At 42.0% G+C, this 17,980-nt stretch overlaps 1 protein-coding gene across 2 annotated transcripts in view; it reads left to right on the top strand.

The window, feature by feature from the left end:
* The window catches only part of LOC137351356 (uncharacterized), a 66,304-nt gene extending 49,786 nt beyond the window's left edge, over positions 1-16,518 (top strand). For both annotated transcript variants that reach the window (XM_068015802.1, XM_068015803.1), the window contains exons 3-4: positions 9,328-9,541; positions 13,670-16,518. In XM_068015802.1, the coding sequence (XP_067871903.1) occupies positions 9,328-9,541; positions 13,670-13,877 (422 nt within the window). In that variant the 3' untranslated portion in view covers positions 13,878-16,518. The remainder of the gene's footprint in view (positions 1-9,327; positions 9,542-13,669) is intronic.
* Positions 16,519-17,980: the final 1,462 nt, after the last annotated feature.

The following is a 17,980-nucleotide window of genomic DNA, read 5'->3' as shown; positions in this document are numbered from 1 at the left end:
GTAATCTCCTGGGCAGGGCAAACATACTGAGATAGATGAAGCATCACTCGGCTTTACCCTTGCAAGCACCAGCTTGTCTAGTTCAGTGGGTAAGCCGAAGGATCTGCAATGACTGATGCACCAAGCACATGCACAACAGCAAGGGCAGGAGAATTGGAAGACGCAGGGAACAGCTTGCAGGAGACCTGCATAATACTTGCCTGTCGTCCCGCACCAGCCAGACATTCAAGGAGAGGAATCTGTTCATATCCCTGGCTGTTCAGATGGAGCGAGCAAGGCGATGTAGGTGCTGTAAATGATGCCCTGCTGCACATTAACATATCAAGTCTGGGAGAAGCACTGTTACTCCTTGTAACCAATGTATAATCTAAATTAAATAGGTGTGTTATGAAGCTACTTTATTCAGTCCATTCAATGTTGCACATTCTCATTTTCCAGTCCTATTGTAGGCAAGTTCCAAATCTAACAAAGGTACTTTGTCCCCTTTCATGCCCCTGTGATCATTTCAGCTCAATCACATTTTTCTTTATTTTAAAAAGAAACTTGAGCTGGCAGTCATTTATTTACACCTTCGACTATATTCTCAGGAGACAGTTAGCAGTAAAAGTTATCTGTCCTGTTGCTAGCTCTCCTGGTCCAATTGAAGAGAGGTTCGAAGTGCAAGGAGAAATAGATTCATTTCACAGCTGGATGAATCGCTTCCTTCTCAAGTCACAGGCAAGCTGCTCCCGACAATGTGTTCTTTGTGCTTTGGGCCTTGACAATAATTCAGACTTGACTTGTCCTGCAGGAAAGCAGCAGTATATATTCACTTGTCCAAGGAGTGCAGACAGATGGGCAGCTGGCTGCTTGTTTTTTCTCCCCTACCAGGAGGTCACCAGGGTGAGATACCCACATAAAACAGAATACAAAAGGTACAATTGATTGTGCCAAGTGGTCATAGGAACATGGGAACAGGAGGAGACCATTTAACCCCTTGTGCCTGTTCCATCATTCAATGAGATCATGGCTGATCTATGGCCTAACTCAGAATATAGTCCCAGGTTCCATCCCTGACCTGTGCTGGGTTGAATAATCGTGGCTGAAACAGCAGGGGTGGATGCTATTGGGCTAGAGGGGATTAGCAGCCAAGGTTTCATTGCCGATTGCTACACAGTGACCTCATTGTGCTGGAAAGCGTGGACATCAGATAAGCATCTCATACTCCCCATGATTATATAGTCAGATGACATCCAACGCCAGGTTTCGCACATAATGAAAGGACACTTGGGTACAACACTTGGGAGGGCTGCCATCTGCCATGAAACTGTTCTGTCAGTGCAAGACCACCCCCCCCCCCACCCCTTTTAAAGAAAAGGGGAGAATATTTCTGAAAACACATTAAAGTATAAATAACCGTCAATAATATTAGCAGACAACCACTTAACACGCTGACATGATATGCCTCTGCCCATCATTTTAACGGAGGGCTTTTTATCAGTTTATTATAACCAGGACGGCAACCTCAAGTTAATACAGTGGGTACGGAAAATCAAATGAAGGTGTGAATTTGTCTTCCAATATTGTGTTTTTGCAGGAAATTAAACCCTTACTATTGTGCCTGCTTTAACATGAGCGCTAACGTTGTAAAAATAATATTTACAGTGGAGAACTTGTTTCTTTCTTTAATGCCTGACTCAAGAGATTTGAAAAGGCTGTTGTGCCAAAAGGTCATCGACCTGAAACGTTAACCCTGTATTTCCCTGTCCACCGATGCTGCCTAATCTCCTGAGCGTTTTCCAGTATTTTCTGTTTTTATTTCAGATATCAAGGCATCTGCAATTTTAAAAGAAGCATTTGGGAGTGAATGGAATTTGTGATATTCATCAGAGTTAATTAGCACTGAGGTCTAAGTGAGGTTGCACAGTCTAAACAGCCAGTGTTTTGATATGAAGGTTGATTTGTATGCTGACCGTTAGCATTTTAATTAGGTTAGCATTTGAACTGATTAGCAAGCTAATGAGAAGTTATTGTCCTAATCGGTGAGATGTATTGCATGATTCGCTGATTGAAACTAAAGAAAACACCAGCTAATGGGCAACAAGCCAGGGTCATTCAGCAACTTTAAGATAACAAATCTGTTTAGTCAGCAGTGGCAACACTCTCCTGACCTATCAGAATCTGAACAAAAAGTAGAAAACCTTACACATTGCCTAACGGCATCTGAAAGAGATGTGGAATATTAATGTCTCAGCATCTGCTAAAGCGCCTCATCCAAAAACTTTTGATTGAGTAACTCTCTGGAGTTTAGAAGCATGAGAGGTAATCTCATTGAAAATCTTAGTGGGCTTGACATTGTAGATGCCGAGAGGCTGTTTACCCCAGCTGAAGAGTCTAGAACTAGGGTGCATAGTCTCAGGATAAGGGGCCAGTCATTTAGGACTAAAATGAGAAGCAATGTCTTCACTCGGAGGGTTGTGAATCTTTGGAATTCTCTACCCCAGAGGGCTGTGGATGCTCAGTCATTGAGTATATTCAAGAGGGTACTAAGCGAATCAAAGGATATGGATATAAGGAGGAAAAGTGGAATTGAGGTAGAAAATCAGCCATGATATAATTGAATGGCAGAGCAAACCTGAGTGGCTGTGTGGCCCAATCATGCTATTCTTTATAAATCCTGCTTACCCTTTCGGATGCTGACTGACCTGTATTCAAAGCATTTTCCATTTTTATTTTGCCTTTGAATCTAAATTGAGGAAAAAATGGTGGAACAGAGTGTCAGCATGACAGCTGTGATTTAAGCCATGTGGTGCTCTCGCCTTCCCTTACCCTAGTTCCTACTGAGCAGAGTTCAGGCTATTTCTCACTGGGCCAGTCTCCTGCCCCTACAAAAAATAACTAAAGAGATGTTGATACAGGCTTTGGGTTAGATCATGGGTTACATATGGAAGCAAGTAAATGGAAGAAGAAAAGGGAAATTGAGTTGCATTTTGCAGAGGTTCTTGGGGTTCATATTAGCAGGAGCGATTATGCTTTGGGGTACACTTTAAACAAGAAGGATTACACTTTTAAACTGGCACATGTTAACAGTGGAGGAATGTGCTCTGAAAACGGTGCCCGGGGCTACACTTTAACAGGGGGTGGGAGTGTGCATTTAAAGGGTGAGCAAAGTACATTTTAATAAGAACCTGCTGTTTGTTGCGCTAGTAAATAGAAAGACCAGAAAACATCAGGAAAGGGAAGCTGGTTAAATTTGTGAATAAGCTTCCGGATTCTCGAATCATAAGTAGTACCTTGCATAAATTCAGTAGTTGGTTTTCTCTTCCCCATAGGAGGTGTGCTCTGGGACATTTAGTTAATTGTCTGGAGATTTCTAGGTCAGAGTCAAAGCCATTATGATGGTTGCATGGCAACTGTGCTCCTGTATCACAGGTCCAGCACACAAACTTTTTCATTTGGAAAAAGTCCCTTAAGCTTTCTGTTTTGTCCTTCAAGGAGGCAGAACTCCATTGCTTGCTTATTAAGGGAAAAAATTCAACCCAATCTTTACCAGGAAAAAGTTTCAAGAGCATTAGACTTGTAGCGATCACAATAATTGTTGTTTGAGGCCAGTATCTATTTAGACTGTATGACACCAGCAGATTTAAATGGCTGTGTTTTAATGCAGAGATTGGCCTGTTTATTTTAGATGGGCTAACTCCTCTGTTGAATTACTGAGTAATGTCATAAGCATCATTAGACATTCATCTGTCAATATCACCGTCATTTCTACCCTACTGTGTTTTTCTTTTAATAGAGTTTCACTCCCACACTATTATCTTTTCTTTTGCTTTACTTTGCTATTTGTCTTCTACTGCCCCTTACTTTCTGTATGTCTCTTGCAAACTTTCACAGAATCACAGAATGGTTACAGCACAGAAGGCCATTCAGCCTGTCATGTCTGCGCTGACTCTCCGAAGGAGCAATCTACCTAGTGCCACACCCCTACCTTCTTCCCGTAGCCCTGCACATTCTTCCTTTCCAGATAATATTTTGGGGCGGCGCAGTGGTTAGCACCGCAGCCTCACAGCCCCAGTGACCCGGGTTCAGTTCTGGGTACTGCCTGTACGGAGTTTGCACGTTCTCCCTGTGACCGCGTGAGTTTCTGCCGGGTGCTCCGGTTTCCTCTCATGGCCAAAGACTTACAGGTTGATAGGTAGATTGGCCATTGTAAATTGCCCCTAGTATAGGTAGGTGGTAGGAGAATGGTGGGGATGTGGTAAGGAATATGGAATTAATATAGGATTAGGATAAAAAAAACAGGTGGTTGTTGGTCAGCACAGACTCGGTGGACCGAAGGGCCTGTTTCAGTGCTGTATCTCTAAATAAAAATAAATAACAATCCAATTCCCTCTTGAATGGCTCAATTGAACCTGCTTCCACTCGCTGCGTGAAAAAGTTTTTCTTCATGTCGCCCTTGTTTCTTTTGCCAATTATCTTAAATGTGTGCACTTGTTTCTTTCATTGGTACCTCTATATCTGTCTCCATTTCTTTTTCACACTCTCTCCCTCCTTCCATAAAACTCTCATTCCCATTGTCTCTGATCTCTTCTATTTGTCTCCTACTGCATGTGAATCCCTCGCACCAGTTTCTCCAATTTATGTGCACCAATGTTTTTTAGAGACCAGACCTCTGTTCCCCATTTCCCAAACTTCTAACACCATATGGGGTCAAATAATTTTTTGTTAGCTATGTTTTTGAAATTTAGTGATTTCATAAGAGTCATCAAAAAAGCTACATTTCAGCCAGACAAGTCAAAATATAAGAGGAGGAATGTGCCTCAGGCCACTGAACATTGTTTATTAATGGGGAGGAAGTATTGTGACAATATAATGATGTTATCATGTCACTGATTGTGGGAACTAATACCATGTTGGAGGGGGGGGCGGGGGGGTGGGGGGGTGGCTTTTAAACTGGTTCCTGGTGGAAACGGAACAGAAATTTTAAAATTTCATATTACCTGTTCGGTTTCTAATCTATAGAGACTTTAATTGCTTCTGTTTTTGGTGGTGGGAGTCTCATACATGTATGTAAATCATGGCCTAATTATGTCAATAGGAGCAGGGTCTGCCAAAGCTACTCTGAAGACTGAAATGACCACAAAAGATGTGTGTTAAACTGGTGCACTGTGGCTGCCATATGTACTATCTGCAAACTGCACTGCAGCAGCTCACTGAGCATCAGTGCCTCCCAACCCTGTGACCTCAGCCATCAAGAAGGACAAGTGCAGCAACATCACAGAAACACCAGGGCTTCCATGTTCCCTCCAAGTCATAATGCTGACTTGGGCATATATTGCTATTCCTTCATCATTGCTGTCAAAATCCTAGAATTCACTATCTAACATCCTCACCAGAACACCTTCTCTACAATGGGATTGCAGTAGTTCAAGGGGAATGCCCATGACCAACTTTTCAAAGCAAGAAATGCAGCTTTTCCAATATCACCCACATCTTGAAAACAAATTGTGAAAAAGGAACATCTTACAAAAAACAGCCTTTTCATAGCCACGATACCACAATCTCAGACAAAACAATTTTATTGACTGCCTCAATAAGAGGAAACTCATCCAGAGCACCTCCTGCCAGACCTGACATTTTTACCTCTAAGTTTCTTCTCTGTTTAAACAAAAATGAATCAGTGATTCGGAGCGTAACTCTGATCTCCCAACAGACATGTCTTCAAGACCCTTTATAAAAGGGTATGGTATAATGCAGAAAGTGCTAGAAATACTCAGCAGGTCTGGCAGCATATGTTGAGAGAAAAACAGAGTTAACGTTAACTCTGTTGTTCTCTCCACAGATGCTGCCAGACCTGCTGAGTATTTCCAGCACTTTGTTTTTATTTTAGATTTCCAGTATCCGCAGTATTTTGCTTTTATTATGGTATAATCCATGTGGTCCCAGGATCTTTGTCTGCTTTGTGTTGAATTAGCTGATGTATTAAATGGAGATTTTCAGCCTGCGGGATCAGAGGTGAGCTGGCAAGATGGATACAGAGCTGGCTCTGTCATAGAAGACAGAGGGTATCAGTGGATGGGTGCTTTTCTGAATGGAGGGCTGTGACTAGTGGTGTTCTGCAGGGATCCGTGCTGGGACCTTTGCTGTTTGTAGTATATATAAATGATTTGGAGGAAAATGTAGCTGGTCTGATTCCTAAGTTTGCGGACAACACCAAGGTTGGAGGAGTTGCGGATAGTGATGAGGATTGTCAGAGGATACAGCAGGATATAGATCGGTTGGAGACTTGGGCGGAGAAATGGCAGATGGCGTTTAATCCGGACAAATGTGAGGTAATGCATTTTGGAAGGTCTAATGCAGGTGGGAAGTATACAGTAAATGGCAGAATCCTTAGGAATATTGACAGGCAGAGAGATCTGGGCGTACAGGTCCACAGGTCACTGAAAGTGGCAACGCAGGTGGATAAGGTAGTCAAGAAGGCATACGGCATGCTTGCCTTCATCGGTCGGGGCATAGAGTATAAAAATTGACAAGTCATGCTGCAGCTGTACAGAACTTTAGTTAGGACACACTTAGAATATTGCGTGCAATTCTGGTCGCCACACTACCAGAAGGACGTGGAGGCTTTGGAAAGGGTACAGAAGAGGTTTACCAGGATGTTGCCTGGTCTGGAGGGCATTAGCTATGAGGAGAGGTTGGATAAACTTGGATTGTTTTCACTGGAACGACGGAGGTGGAGGGGCGACATGATAGAGGTTTACAAAGTTATGAGCGGCATGGACAGAGTGGATAGTCAGAAGCTTTTTCCCAGGGTGGAAGAGTCAGTTACTAGGGGACATAGGTTTAAGGTGAGAGGGGCAAATTTTAGAGGGGATGTGCGAGGCAAGTTCTTTATACAGAGGGTGGTGAGTGCCTGGAACTTGCTGCCGGGGGAGGTGGTGGAAGCGGGTACGATAGCGACGTTTAAGAGGCATCTTGACAAATACATGATTAGGATGGGAATAGAGGGATACGGTCCCCGGAAGTGCAGAAGGTTTTAGTTTAGGCAGGCATCAAGATCGGCGCAGGCTTGGAGGGCCGAATGGCCTGTTCCTGTGCTGTACTGTTCTTGGTTATTTATCCTGGTATCTCTGCTGGGATTGACGAAATGAACCACCTTCCAAAATAGTGCTACACTAATGGGTTTCTCCATCATCTGACTCACACAAGGATTTTAGAAATTAGTTTTGTTTTCCAAAATACAATAATATTAACATATATGACAACCATCATTAGAATTATTTCCTCCCCTCAGTTTTGAGTTGAAATTGTGAACATCATTGTTACGATAATTGGCGGCAGAATTTCACATGAACCCAATAGTGCCTATGCTACTGATATTGCACAGTGCAATTTTTACCCATTTTCATTGTAGCCAGGGATGATTTTGGACATTTCAATACCTCTATGTGGAGAATAAAAAACCTGCAACCTTTACCACCTAGGATAAGGAGAGTAGGCTTGTGGGAACATCACCAACTCCAAGTTCCCCTCCAAGTCAAATAGCATGCTGAATTGGACATATATCACCATTCCTTCATCGTTGCTGGGTAAAAATCCTAGCATTCCATTCCTAACAGCACCTGGGAGTGTAGTATAAGGGTGTAAAAGGTTAACGTCAGTATGAGACCCCTCACGCTGTTCGAGCGATGATGTAACAGTCACATGAGATAGGCTTGAGAAGAAGGTATCACAGCAGGAAGGATGCTAGCTTAGGTGGCTTGCAGAGAGTATACATAGTAACTGTAAATAATAGAGTTGTTCGTTAACCTTTAATAGAGCCTAAGACTTTCTCTAGAATGCCCTACAATGCTACTAATACAAATACAACTAAACCCAACAGGGAGTACCTTCACCATATGGACTGCAGCAATTCAACAAGACATTTCAACACCACAATCTCAAGGACAACAAGGGATGGGTAATAAATGCCAGCCTTGCTAGTGATGCCCATATCCCAACAATTTTTTTTTTTTAAGTGTCATACTTCCTGCTTCTGTACTTCTCCTTGGACTCTGGGTTATAGCTTGGCACACCATGTTGAAGTATCAGTGCACTGCAAAATGGATACAAAATTGGCTGAGTGACAGGAAACAGAGAGTAATGGTTAATGAATGTTTTCGGGTTGGAGGAAGGTTTGTAGTGGAGTTCCCTTTGTTCGTCCTGATATAAATTAATGACAGACTTGGTGTGCAGGGCACAATTTCAAAATTTGTGGATGATACGAAACTTGGAAGCATTGTGAACTATGAGAAGGATAGTGTAGAACTTCAAAAGGATGTAGACAAGTTGGTGGAATGGGCAGACAAATGGCAGATGAAGTTCAATGTGGAGAAATGTGAAGTGATTCATTTTGGTAGGAAGAACATGGCGAGACAGTATAACAAAGAGTACAACTTTAAAGGGGCTGCAGGTGCAGAGGGACATGGGGGTATATGTGCATAAGTCATTGAAGGTGCCAGAACAGATTGAGAGAGTGGTTAATAAAGCATATGGTCTCCTAAGCTTTATTAATAGGGGCATAGGGTACAACAGCAAGGAAGTTATGTTGATCTTGTATAAGACACTAGTTTAGCATCAGCTGGTGTATTACGTCCAGTTCTGGACACTACACTTTAGGAAAGATGTGAAGGCATTGGAGAGAGTACAGAAAAGATTCACGAGAATGGTTCCAAGGATAAGGAACTTCAGTTATGAAGATAGATTGGAGAAGTTGGGACGGTTTTCCTTGGAGGAGAAGGCTGACAGGTGACTTGATAGAGGTATTCAAAATTGTGACGGGTCTGGACAGAGTGGATAGGGAAAAACTATTCCCACTCATGAAAGTATCAAGAACAAAAGGGCACAGATTTAAAGTGATTGGCAAAAGAGGCAAAAGCAACACGAGGAAAACTTTTTCACGCAGTAGGTGGTTAAGGTCTGAAATGCGCTGCCTGAGAGAGTGGTGGAGGCAGGTTCAATCGAGGCCTTCAAATGGGAATTAGACTATTATCTGAAAAAGGAAGAATGTGCAGGGTTATGAGGAGAAGGTGGTCGAATGGCACTAGGTGAATTTCTCATTTGGACAGCCGGTGCGGACACGATGGGCCAAATGTCTTCCTTCTGCACTGTAACAATCCTGCGAATCTGCTCCATCTGAGCAATTCTTCCCTTCAGCTAGAAAAAACATTCAGAGAAACAATTCAATGGTTTCTTACAATTTTCTAACGTATAATATCACATATTGGAAATGTATGTAGAATTCTTTTCAAACATGTTCTACTGCTCCTATTTTTATCAAAAGACTTAACATGTCTTGATCTTTTCCAGGTGTTGTAATAGGATCCCTGTCACGGCTTTGTTCAACGGCGATCGATCCCTTGGACACTAATGTTCGTGCTGTTCTTATCCATCAGAGATATGTTGGCAACTCCATCGAACAGTTTACCATCTACTTTATCAACATGGTTGTTATGGCAACCTATCTTCACCAGGAACACCTGAAGATAATTCCTATATTAGCTGGGCTCTTTGCAGTAGCAAGGTGAAGAACAATATGATATAGGCACTGCTCGTGTTAATATAAATTCTTTAGACCTAAGGCTGCAGAGTTCTTCCAGTGCATTGCCCAGTGTGGTACTCAACACATGGACAGAACGTCCCAGGGTCTACTCTTGCTTTGTGTAGAGTTAGTTAATCCGAGCTGGTGTAGGGGTAGGACCATTATGATTGGGCTCAAGTGACACTTGGAATAAAATCAGCCACTATTCCACTCCCAGTCACCATCTCATTGAAAGTGCGTGGGTGAGGAAGAGTCCAGTGTGATGCCCTCCACAGTCAAATAATAGGATAAGCCTCACCCCATTGCCCCAAACATGAAGAATGGCCAATTCCCACTTTGTTTTTAATAGCAAATACATCTGTACTCTGAACTGGTTGATCGGTTTGGAGGTGAAAAGCTAGAAACAGTAGAGGTCCAAAGAGATTGGGGATCCAGGTACATAGATCATTAAAACATCATGAACAGGTATGGAAAATAATCAAAATGGCAAATGAAATGCTGGTCTTTATATCTAGGGGGTAGATTAGATTAGATTAGATTAGATATACAGCACTGAAACAGGCCCTTCGGCCCACCGAGTCTGTGCCGAACATCAACCACCCATTTATACTAATCCTACATTCCTACCAAACATCCCCACCTGTCCCTATATTTCCCTACCTATACTAGGGGCAATTTATAATGGCCAATTTACCTATCAACCTGCAAGTCTTTTGGCTTGTGGGAGGAAACCGGAGCACCCGGAGAAAACCCACGCAGACACAGGGAGAACTTGCAAACTCCACACAGGCAGTACCCGGAATTGAACCCGGGTCCCTGGAGCTGTGAGGCTGCGGTGCTAACCACTGCGCCACTGTGCCGCCCCAAGTTCTCATGCTTCAGCTATACAAGGCACTGGTTACACCACACCTACAGTACTGTGTTCATTTCTGGATACTACACCTTAAGAAGGGTATACTGGCCTTGGAAGGAGTGAGCGTAGATTTACTAGAATGATACCTGGACTCCAAGGCTTATGAGGACAGATTACACAAACTAAGTTTATATTCCCTGGAATTAAGAAGGTTAAGGGGTGATTTTATTGAAGTTTTCAAGACATTAAGGAGAGTTGTGCAGAGTAGTGTCCTAGGCCCAACCATCTTCAGCTGCTTCATCAAATACCTTCCCTCCAACTTAAGGTCAGACGTGGGGATGTTCGCTCATGATTGCACAGTATTCAGTACCATGCGCAAGTCCTCAGATACCGAAGCAGTTCGCGCCCACATGCAGAAAGACCTGGCCAACATTCAGGCTTGGACTGATAAGTGTCAAGTAACATTCATACCATACAAGTGCCAGGCAATGACCATCACCAAGGAGAGAGAATCTAACCATCTCCCCATGACATTCAATGGCATTACCATTACTGAATCCTCACCATCAAACTCCTGAGGGTCACTGTTAATCAGAAACTTAACTGTACCAGCCTTATAAATACTGTGGCTACAAGAGCAGGTCAGAGACAAATTCTGCAGCGAGTAACTAATCTTTGACTCCCCAAAGCCTGTTCACCATCTACAAGGCACTATTCAGGACTGCAAAGGAATACTCTCCACTTCCCTGTATAAGTGCAGCTCCAACAACACTCAAGAAGCTGACACCATCCAGGACTTGATTGGCACCCCATCCACCACCTTAAACATTCACTCTCTCCACCTCTGCTGCACAGTGGCAGGAGTGTGTACCATCTACAAGACGCACTGCAGCAACTCACCAAGTCTTCTTCAATAACACATTCCAAACCCACGACCTCTACCGCATAGAAGAACAAGGGCAGCAGACGGATAGGAACACCACCACCTGCAAGTTCCCCTCCAAGCCACACACCATTAGACTTGGAACTATATCACCATTCCTTCACTATTGTTGGGTCAGAATCCTGGAACTCCCTCCCTAAGAGCACTGTGGGTGTACCCGCACCAGATGGACTGCAGCATTTCAAGAAGGCAACTCACCAAGGGCAATTAGGGATGGGGAATAAATGCTGGCCTTGCCAGCAATGCTTACATTCCATGAATGATTTTTTTTTTTAAAGGGGACTGGATAGGGTATTATAGAGAGAAACTATTTCCGATGGTTGTGGAACACATGTAATGTAATCTAGGACTAGGGGACATAGGTCTAAAAATTAGAGACAGAAATTTCAGGAGTGAAATTCGGAAACACTTCTAAACACAGAGGGTGGTGGAAGTTTGGAATTCTCTTCTGCAAACAGCAACTGATGCTAGATCAATTGTTAATTTTAAAACTGAGATTGGCAGATTTTTGTTAACCAAAGGTATTAAGAGATATTGGGAAAAGGTGGGTAAATGGAGTTAGGCCACAGATCAGCCATGATCTAATTGAACGGTGGAACAGGCTCAAAGGACTAAAAGGCCTACTTCTGTTCCTATGTTCCTACGTGATAGGGCCTATTTATATAAATTGCACCCATCTTTCAAAATAACATTGTAAGGACAGTTTTACTACATCAAGAGCTGACAGAATTACTGTAACTATATCAGGACTTCAGAAATGTTTTACTATGAGGCTACCCTGACCAGTGTTGCAATCTGTAAAGCCAAGATGCACACATCATGCTGTTAATATGAACCTGGAATGTGCCAGAACACCTGTACATCCTGCTATTAGGAACTTTAGAACCAGTCAGGACACATGTGTACCCTGTTAATGGAGGCCCTGGGACATCTAACCAGTTAATGGGGATGCCGAAACCACCCACAAATATGCAACATGTTACTAAGCTGCTTAAAAACACAAAAAAGCAAATAAGGAAAACATGAAAGAATTATTTATGGCAGCCTGTTCTCACTTAAATAATCACAGAAATCCCAAAACACCAGGTTATCAGTTGGCCCATCATGTCTATGCTAGCTAGATACATCAGAAGTATCTACTCCAATCTCATCTTTTCCTGGAGTTTTTAATATTTTTCTTCAAGTGTTTATCTGATTGCCTTTTAAGTGTTGCCAAATGATTGGGATTTAGAAGGCATCAGATAATGTAATCTATATTCTAAACATCCTTAGTATGAAAACATCTAATGTCCCCATTTATGCTTCCAGTCTATTCCTAATTTTATACCTTATTACCATCTTATCAAGCAGCAGAAATAATTCACTATTAAACCCTCAATTTTGAACACTTCTGTTAGTTCCTCTCTTAACCTTCTATGTTCCAGTGATACGTGTTTATAGTTTTTTCAAACCATATTGAGTATGGTTAGAGAGTAACAGATTCCAAAATTTTCTTTAATGCTCTCTGTTAGACACGTTGTATGCTAATTTACATACACACACATGCAGGTGTGTACACAGAAGAAAATGACAATGCATGCTGAAGATCTGAAATAAAAATAGAAAATGCTCGCAACATTCAGCAGGTCTGCAAGCATCTGGGGAGATACAAACATAGCGAATGTTTTAGGTCAGTGACCTTTGAACAGAATCACACACCTAGATTCACACACGCACATGTATAGGCACCCCAGTCAAAAGAAGTTTGTGAAAGATACTGGTGTTTTGTTTTGTGTCCCAAACATAAAGAAACTAGACTCGCAATTGTAGTGTGTGCTAAGGTTTTATTCAAACTGGCTGCCTGGATCGGTTTTAGTTTCACTTTTGGAAGCAGGGTTGACTAACAGAAAGTGAGCAGTCTTGCACTAAAATCTGGCTACCCGACTAGACCCGACTAGACCCGACTACGTGTGTTGGGTTTGGGTCGGGTTGAAATTCCGAGTCCAGCATTTGGGCTCGTGTCGGGTCGGGCTGGACACTGCTTCCGGGAAGTCACGGGATCAGGCTTACCCATGATTCCCCACAACTCCAGCTACAGGAACAGCCTGCTGCTGGAACAGATGAAGGAGATTAGTGTCGGGTCGGGTGCGAAAAAAAATTCAAGGGCTCGGGTCGGATTGGCTGTGGTCAGGTCGGGCCCGGGTTGGGTTTTAATTTTAGACCCGAGCCAGAGGGTATACACAGCACAGAGCAATCAATCACTGATCAAACACCTGGTTATAACAGGAACCTCATTAGTCTATAACTGATACAATTTATTGTGCATTTCTTACAGGCTAATATATTGGATTACAGCCAGATTGAGCAGTGCGTATCGCGGATTTGGATTCGGGCTGACATTTTTCCCAACCTTGGCGATGGTGGCTTACAATTTCTACTGCATGTATGAACTAGGACTGGATCACAACTTTGTCCCAGCTGAGAGTGGAGGGCCCACACAAGCTCCTGCACCAAGACTGAGGTGGTGGGATCTCGGGGGTTGAATAGCATCAGGGTGGGGAAATCACACTGCATCATGGAAGATCAGACTAGTTTACTGTGTGAATGAGTGCATGGAGAATACTGGGAAAGGACCATACTGTTCGTTTTTGTAGTTGGTTTAGTGCAGTTTAAATTAAAAGCAATGAATATCAGACAGGATGCAGTCTGGTGACTGTTTTAACAGGAATTCGACTTTTCTGGAGTACAACACTCAAAAAACTTTAACTGAAATGAGGAGATGATTGCTCTCCGACTGTACTTGTTTTCTTGTAACGTTACTGTCTTATATATTTCTTTCAGGTTTGTACAATTATCTTAAACAACCACCTGTAGCATTAGAGCCAATTAACTGTACTTTTAAGGATATTTATGACCAGCAAATATGCAAAGGATTATATTCAATTTTATTGTCAAATTGATATAGCTTCTCCTGCTCTCAATGGACAGTTCCCCAAGCCTTACAACATTGGCCACACAATTTATTTTCATCAATCCAGTATCACATGGTTCTCTGTGCCACAGAATTGTGAACTCATTCTTAAAAGGATTCTCCATTCCGAATTACTGTTATGTTTCAGATACTATTGAAAAGAATCCCAAAGCAAGACCACTGTAGGATAATGTGTAATTGCTAATGCTAAACCGCAATGATTTAACGCTTAAGATCTCCTATAGTTACTGTCAATCTATCTCCTCGACTGATTCCAACAAGCCTAAAATCATCTGGTGTAGGGACTTTGCAATAATAGGTTTTAAGTCTTAGCCATATGACTGAGCACAGGAGTAGCGGATTTCAGTATTTAGTCACAAATAAAGATGCGAGAAACACACAATTATACTCAGGAAGCCCTTCATTCTTTAACTGGATTATGAGAACTCAGGGCTCTAATTACTGTCAAATCCAGTGTATTTGATATACCAGCATAAAGGTTCCACTAGCAGCATTGTGCCTGGCTGGTAGAAACACAGTAGTGTAAGTCACCACCAGGTTTGCATGCTGTAAGAACCTACATCACCTGCTGCAACCTATGCAGATTTTATGGTAGCAAGAACACTTCTAACTAAGGACAATTATGACGCAGTATTAATGTTTCCCGGCTGCAATAAAGAATACTGATAACACTGAGATTATTAATGGCAACCTTTTAAATTCTGACTTAAAATGGAGCCTTTAAGTATAGAATAGCACTCAGGATTTTCTGAACTCCGTCACATTCCTATTCTTGGTGAACTGATGGCGTCACAGGCTGATAATCAGCCAAGCTGCTCATGTTACTTACCCATCTTGTAGTGTTAGTCTGTGCAAGAGCTCAGAACCATTTCCCTGCAGTAACTTTGATGAGCGCACAAATTCACAATGGAAAATACGTGACATAAATTTGAAGGATGCAGTTCCATCAATTCTGAATTTCCAACATAACAATTTAACAAGGGGCCCATTAACTATGGACATTTTAAAAGTATGCTATTATTTTAGGGTTTATTTGAGGTCTATATGCTTTGCGAATGCACAAGTATATCAAACCAGGCACATATGCATCAGAGCACTACTAAGCAGTCTTATTGATTGTAATAAAGGGCATTTTTCACATTGGAATTCATAAAGAAAGCCAACTCATCATCATTGCCTGTATATATACTATGGAGTGCATGTCTGGTCTTTTTCCAGACTTCTTATGGCCTGTGTCCCTCTACACAATGTAGTATTTACACTGAGAGCACGGATGACTCTAGATAAACACAAACAGATCCAGTCCTCTTTTGGTTTAACCTTTTTGTTGCAACTCAGTACCACCACTTCTCATTCACTGTCGAGATCTATCTTGCTTTATCTTGAAATATTGGCACAGGGCTAAGAAGCATAGAGCAGGGAACGGTCAAATTTGAAGAGAGAATTGAAGGGAAACTAAGAAGTAGTGATTATGTGATGCCAAACTTGGGTTTATAAACCTGAAGGTTGGAGAAGGATAGACTGAGGAGAGGTAAGGAGTTGCCACTGTTGGGGTCCTGGGAAACAATGGGTTACAGTAGGTGCCTGTGCAATGATTCTCAATTTGAACACAGTGAGGAGGAAGGGTGTTTGCTAAAATCATTGATCTTTCATGAATATTGTGAATAATTTCACTTAAAGACAGTCGCATAGCATATGCTGACCACCCCTTTCTCCTGAATGATTTTGTGTATATAATAGTGAATTGTTTATGCTTTATTTTATTATTAATCTAGTTGTAACTTAAAAAGGTACATTTCAGTATCGAATATTAGTCATTTTTATATGAAGTGTTTAGATATGTTTATCTGCATAGGACTTTGATCCATCCATAAAATTTGTTAGTGAACTAGTTATGTATTTTATCTAATACAGCTAAGATTGTAAATATCTAATAAAGCTACTGCATTGTGGACAGTGCTTCGCACAGAAATTCATAAGTCGCACCAAAATTTATACTGTGCATTTTACATTGCAGTGAGTTATACATAAAAATATAAGGAATAGGAGCAGGTGTAGGACATTTGGCCCATCAAGCCTGCTCCGCCAGTCAATGCAATCATGGCTGATCTTCTACCTTAAGTGTAAAAAATTCACAGTGCTGTTTTGAAGAGTTATCCCTGCTGTACTGTCCAATATTTATCCCTCATCCAACGAATGTCATTAAAAACAGATTATCTGTCATCATCACATTGCTTTTTCTGGAGCTTGCTGTTTGCAGATTGGCTGTCACATTTCCAGCATTACAACAGTGACGACACTTCTACTTTATTGGCTGTAAAGCACTTTGGGTTATCCTGAGGTCATGAAAGGGGTATACAAGTGAAAATTCTTTCTGTGTCGAACCTATATAGTACTTGAGTATGTGCTGCTGAAATCAGGAGCCCAAGTAGAGTTTCATTCTGCAGTACTGACTTGCTTCACCATAGAATTATTCACCAAAACGATTATGTTTAGGAATTTCCTCAGTAATGCTCCTGCTCCGCAGACTTCAATCTACTGGAGATGCGGTGGAAACCCTGTTTACATACAGTAGCAGCACCAACCCCACCCCCTACCCAAGGTATTGCCCAGCCTATATATTTTTCAATGATGCTGTTCCTTGAAGGCAGCCCTGCAAACAGAATTAATAGCTAATGCCAGCTGGAAAGCAATTTGTTCAGAACTAAATAAAGTCTATAGGTAAGATTGAAGGTAGATATTTAATACCGCCTCAGATTCCATTTATCATGCTAATCTACTGCACTCAGACAATCCCTTCCAACTTAATGAAGAAAGCTAAAATAAAAGCAAAATACTGCGGATGCTGGAAATCTGAAACAAAAACAAGAAATGCTGGATTCACTCAGCAGGTCTGGCAGCATCTGTGGAAAGAGAAGCAGAGTTAACGTTTCGGGTCAGTGACCCTTCTTCGGAACTGACAAATATTAGAAAAGTCACAGATTATAAACAAGTGAGGTGGGGGTTGGGCAAGAGATAACAAAGGAGAAGGTGCAGATTGGACCAGGCCACATAGCTGACCAAAAGGTCATGGAGCAAAGGCAAACAATATGTTAATGGTATGTTGAAAGACAAAGCATTAGTACAGATTAGGTGTGAATATACTGAATATTGAACATCAGCAAGTGCAAACCTGAAGAAAAACAACCTGAAAAAAACAGTGGGTAAGCAAACTGAACAAACTAAGACGAAATGAAATAAATGCAAAAAAAGATTGTAAAAAATGTAAAAAGGAATGCAAAAAAAAGGAAGAAAAAATAACTAAAAATGACTAAAAATGAAAGTAAAGTCCTCACTTTTCATCCCACCAGCCTCCATATCCAAAGGATCATCCTTTGCCATTTTCGCCACCTCCAGCGTGATGCCACTACCAGTCGCATCTTCCCCTCCCTTCCCCTGTCAGCATTCCGAAGGGATCGTTCCCTCCGCGACACCCTGGTCCACTCCTCCATTACCCCCACCACCTCGTCCCCGTCCCAGGGCACCTTCCCTTGCAATCGCAGGAGGTGTAATACCTGCCCATTTACCTCCTCTCTCCTCACTATCCCAGGCCCCAAACACTCCTTTCAGGTGAAGCAGCGATTTACTTGTACTTCTTTCAATGTAGTATACTGT

The sequence above is a fragment of the Heterodontus francisci genome, chromosome 36 (assembly GCF_036365525.1).
Source record: "Heterodontus francisci isolate sHetFra1 chromosome 36, sHetFra1.hap1, whole genome shotgun sequence".
Lineage (NCBI taxonomy): Eukaryota > Metazoa > Chordata > Chondrichthyes > Heterodontiformes > Heterodontidae > Heterodontus > Heterodontus francisci.
The sequence above is the reverse complement of the archived record's forward strand: the minus strand, read 5'-3'. Positions and strand labels throughout refer to the sequence as shown.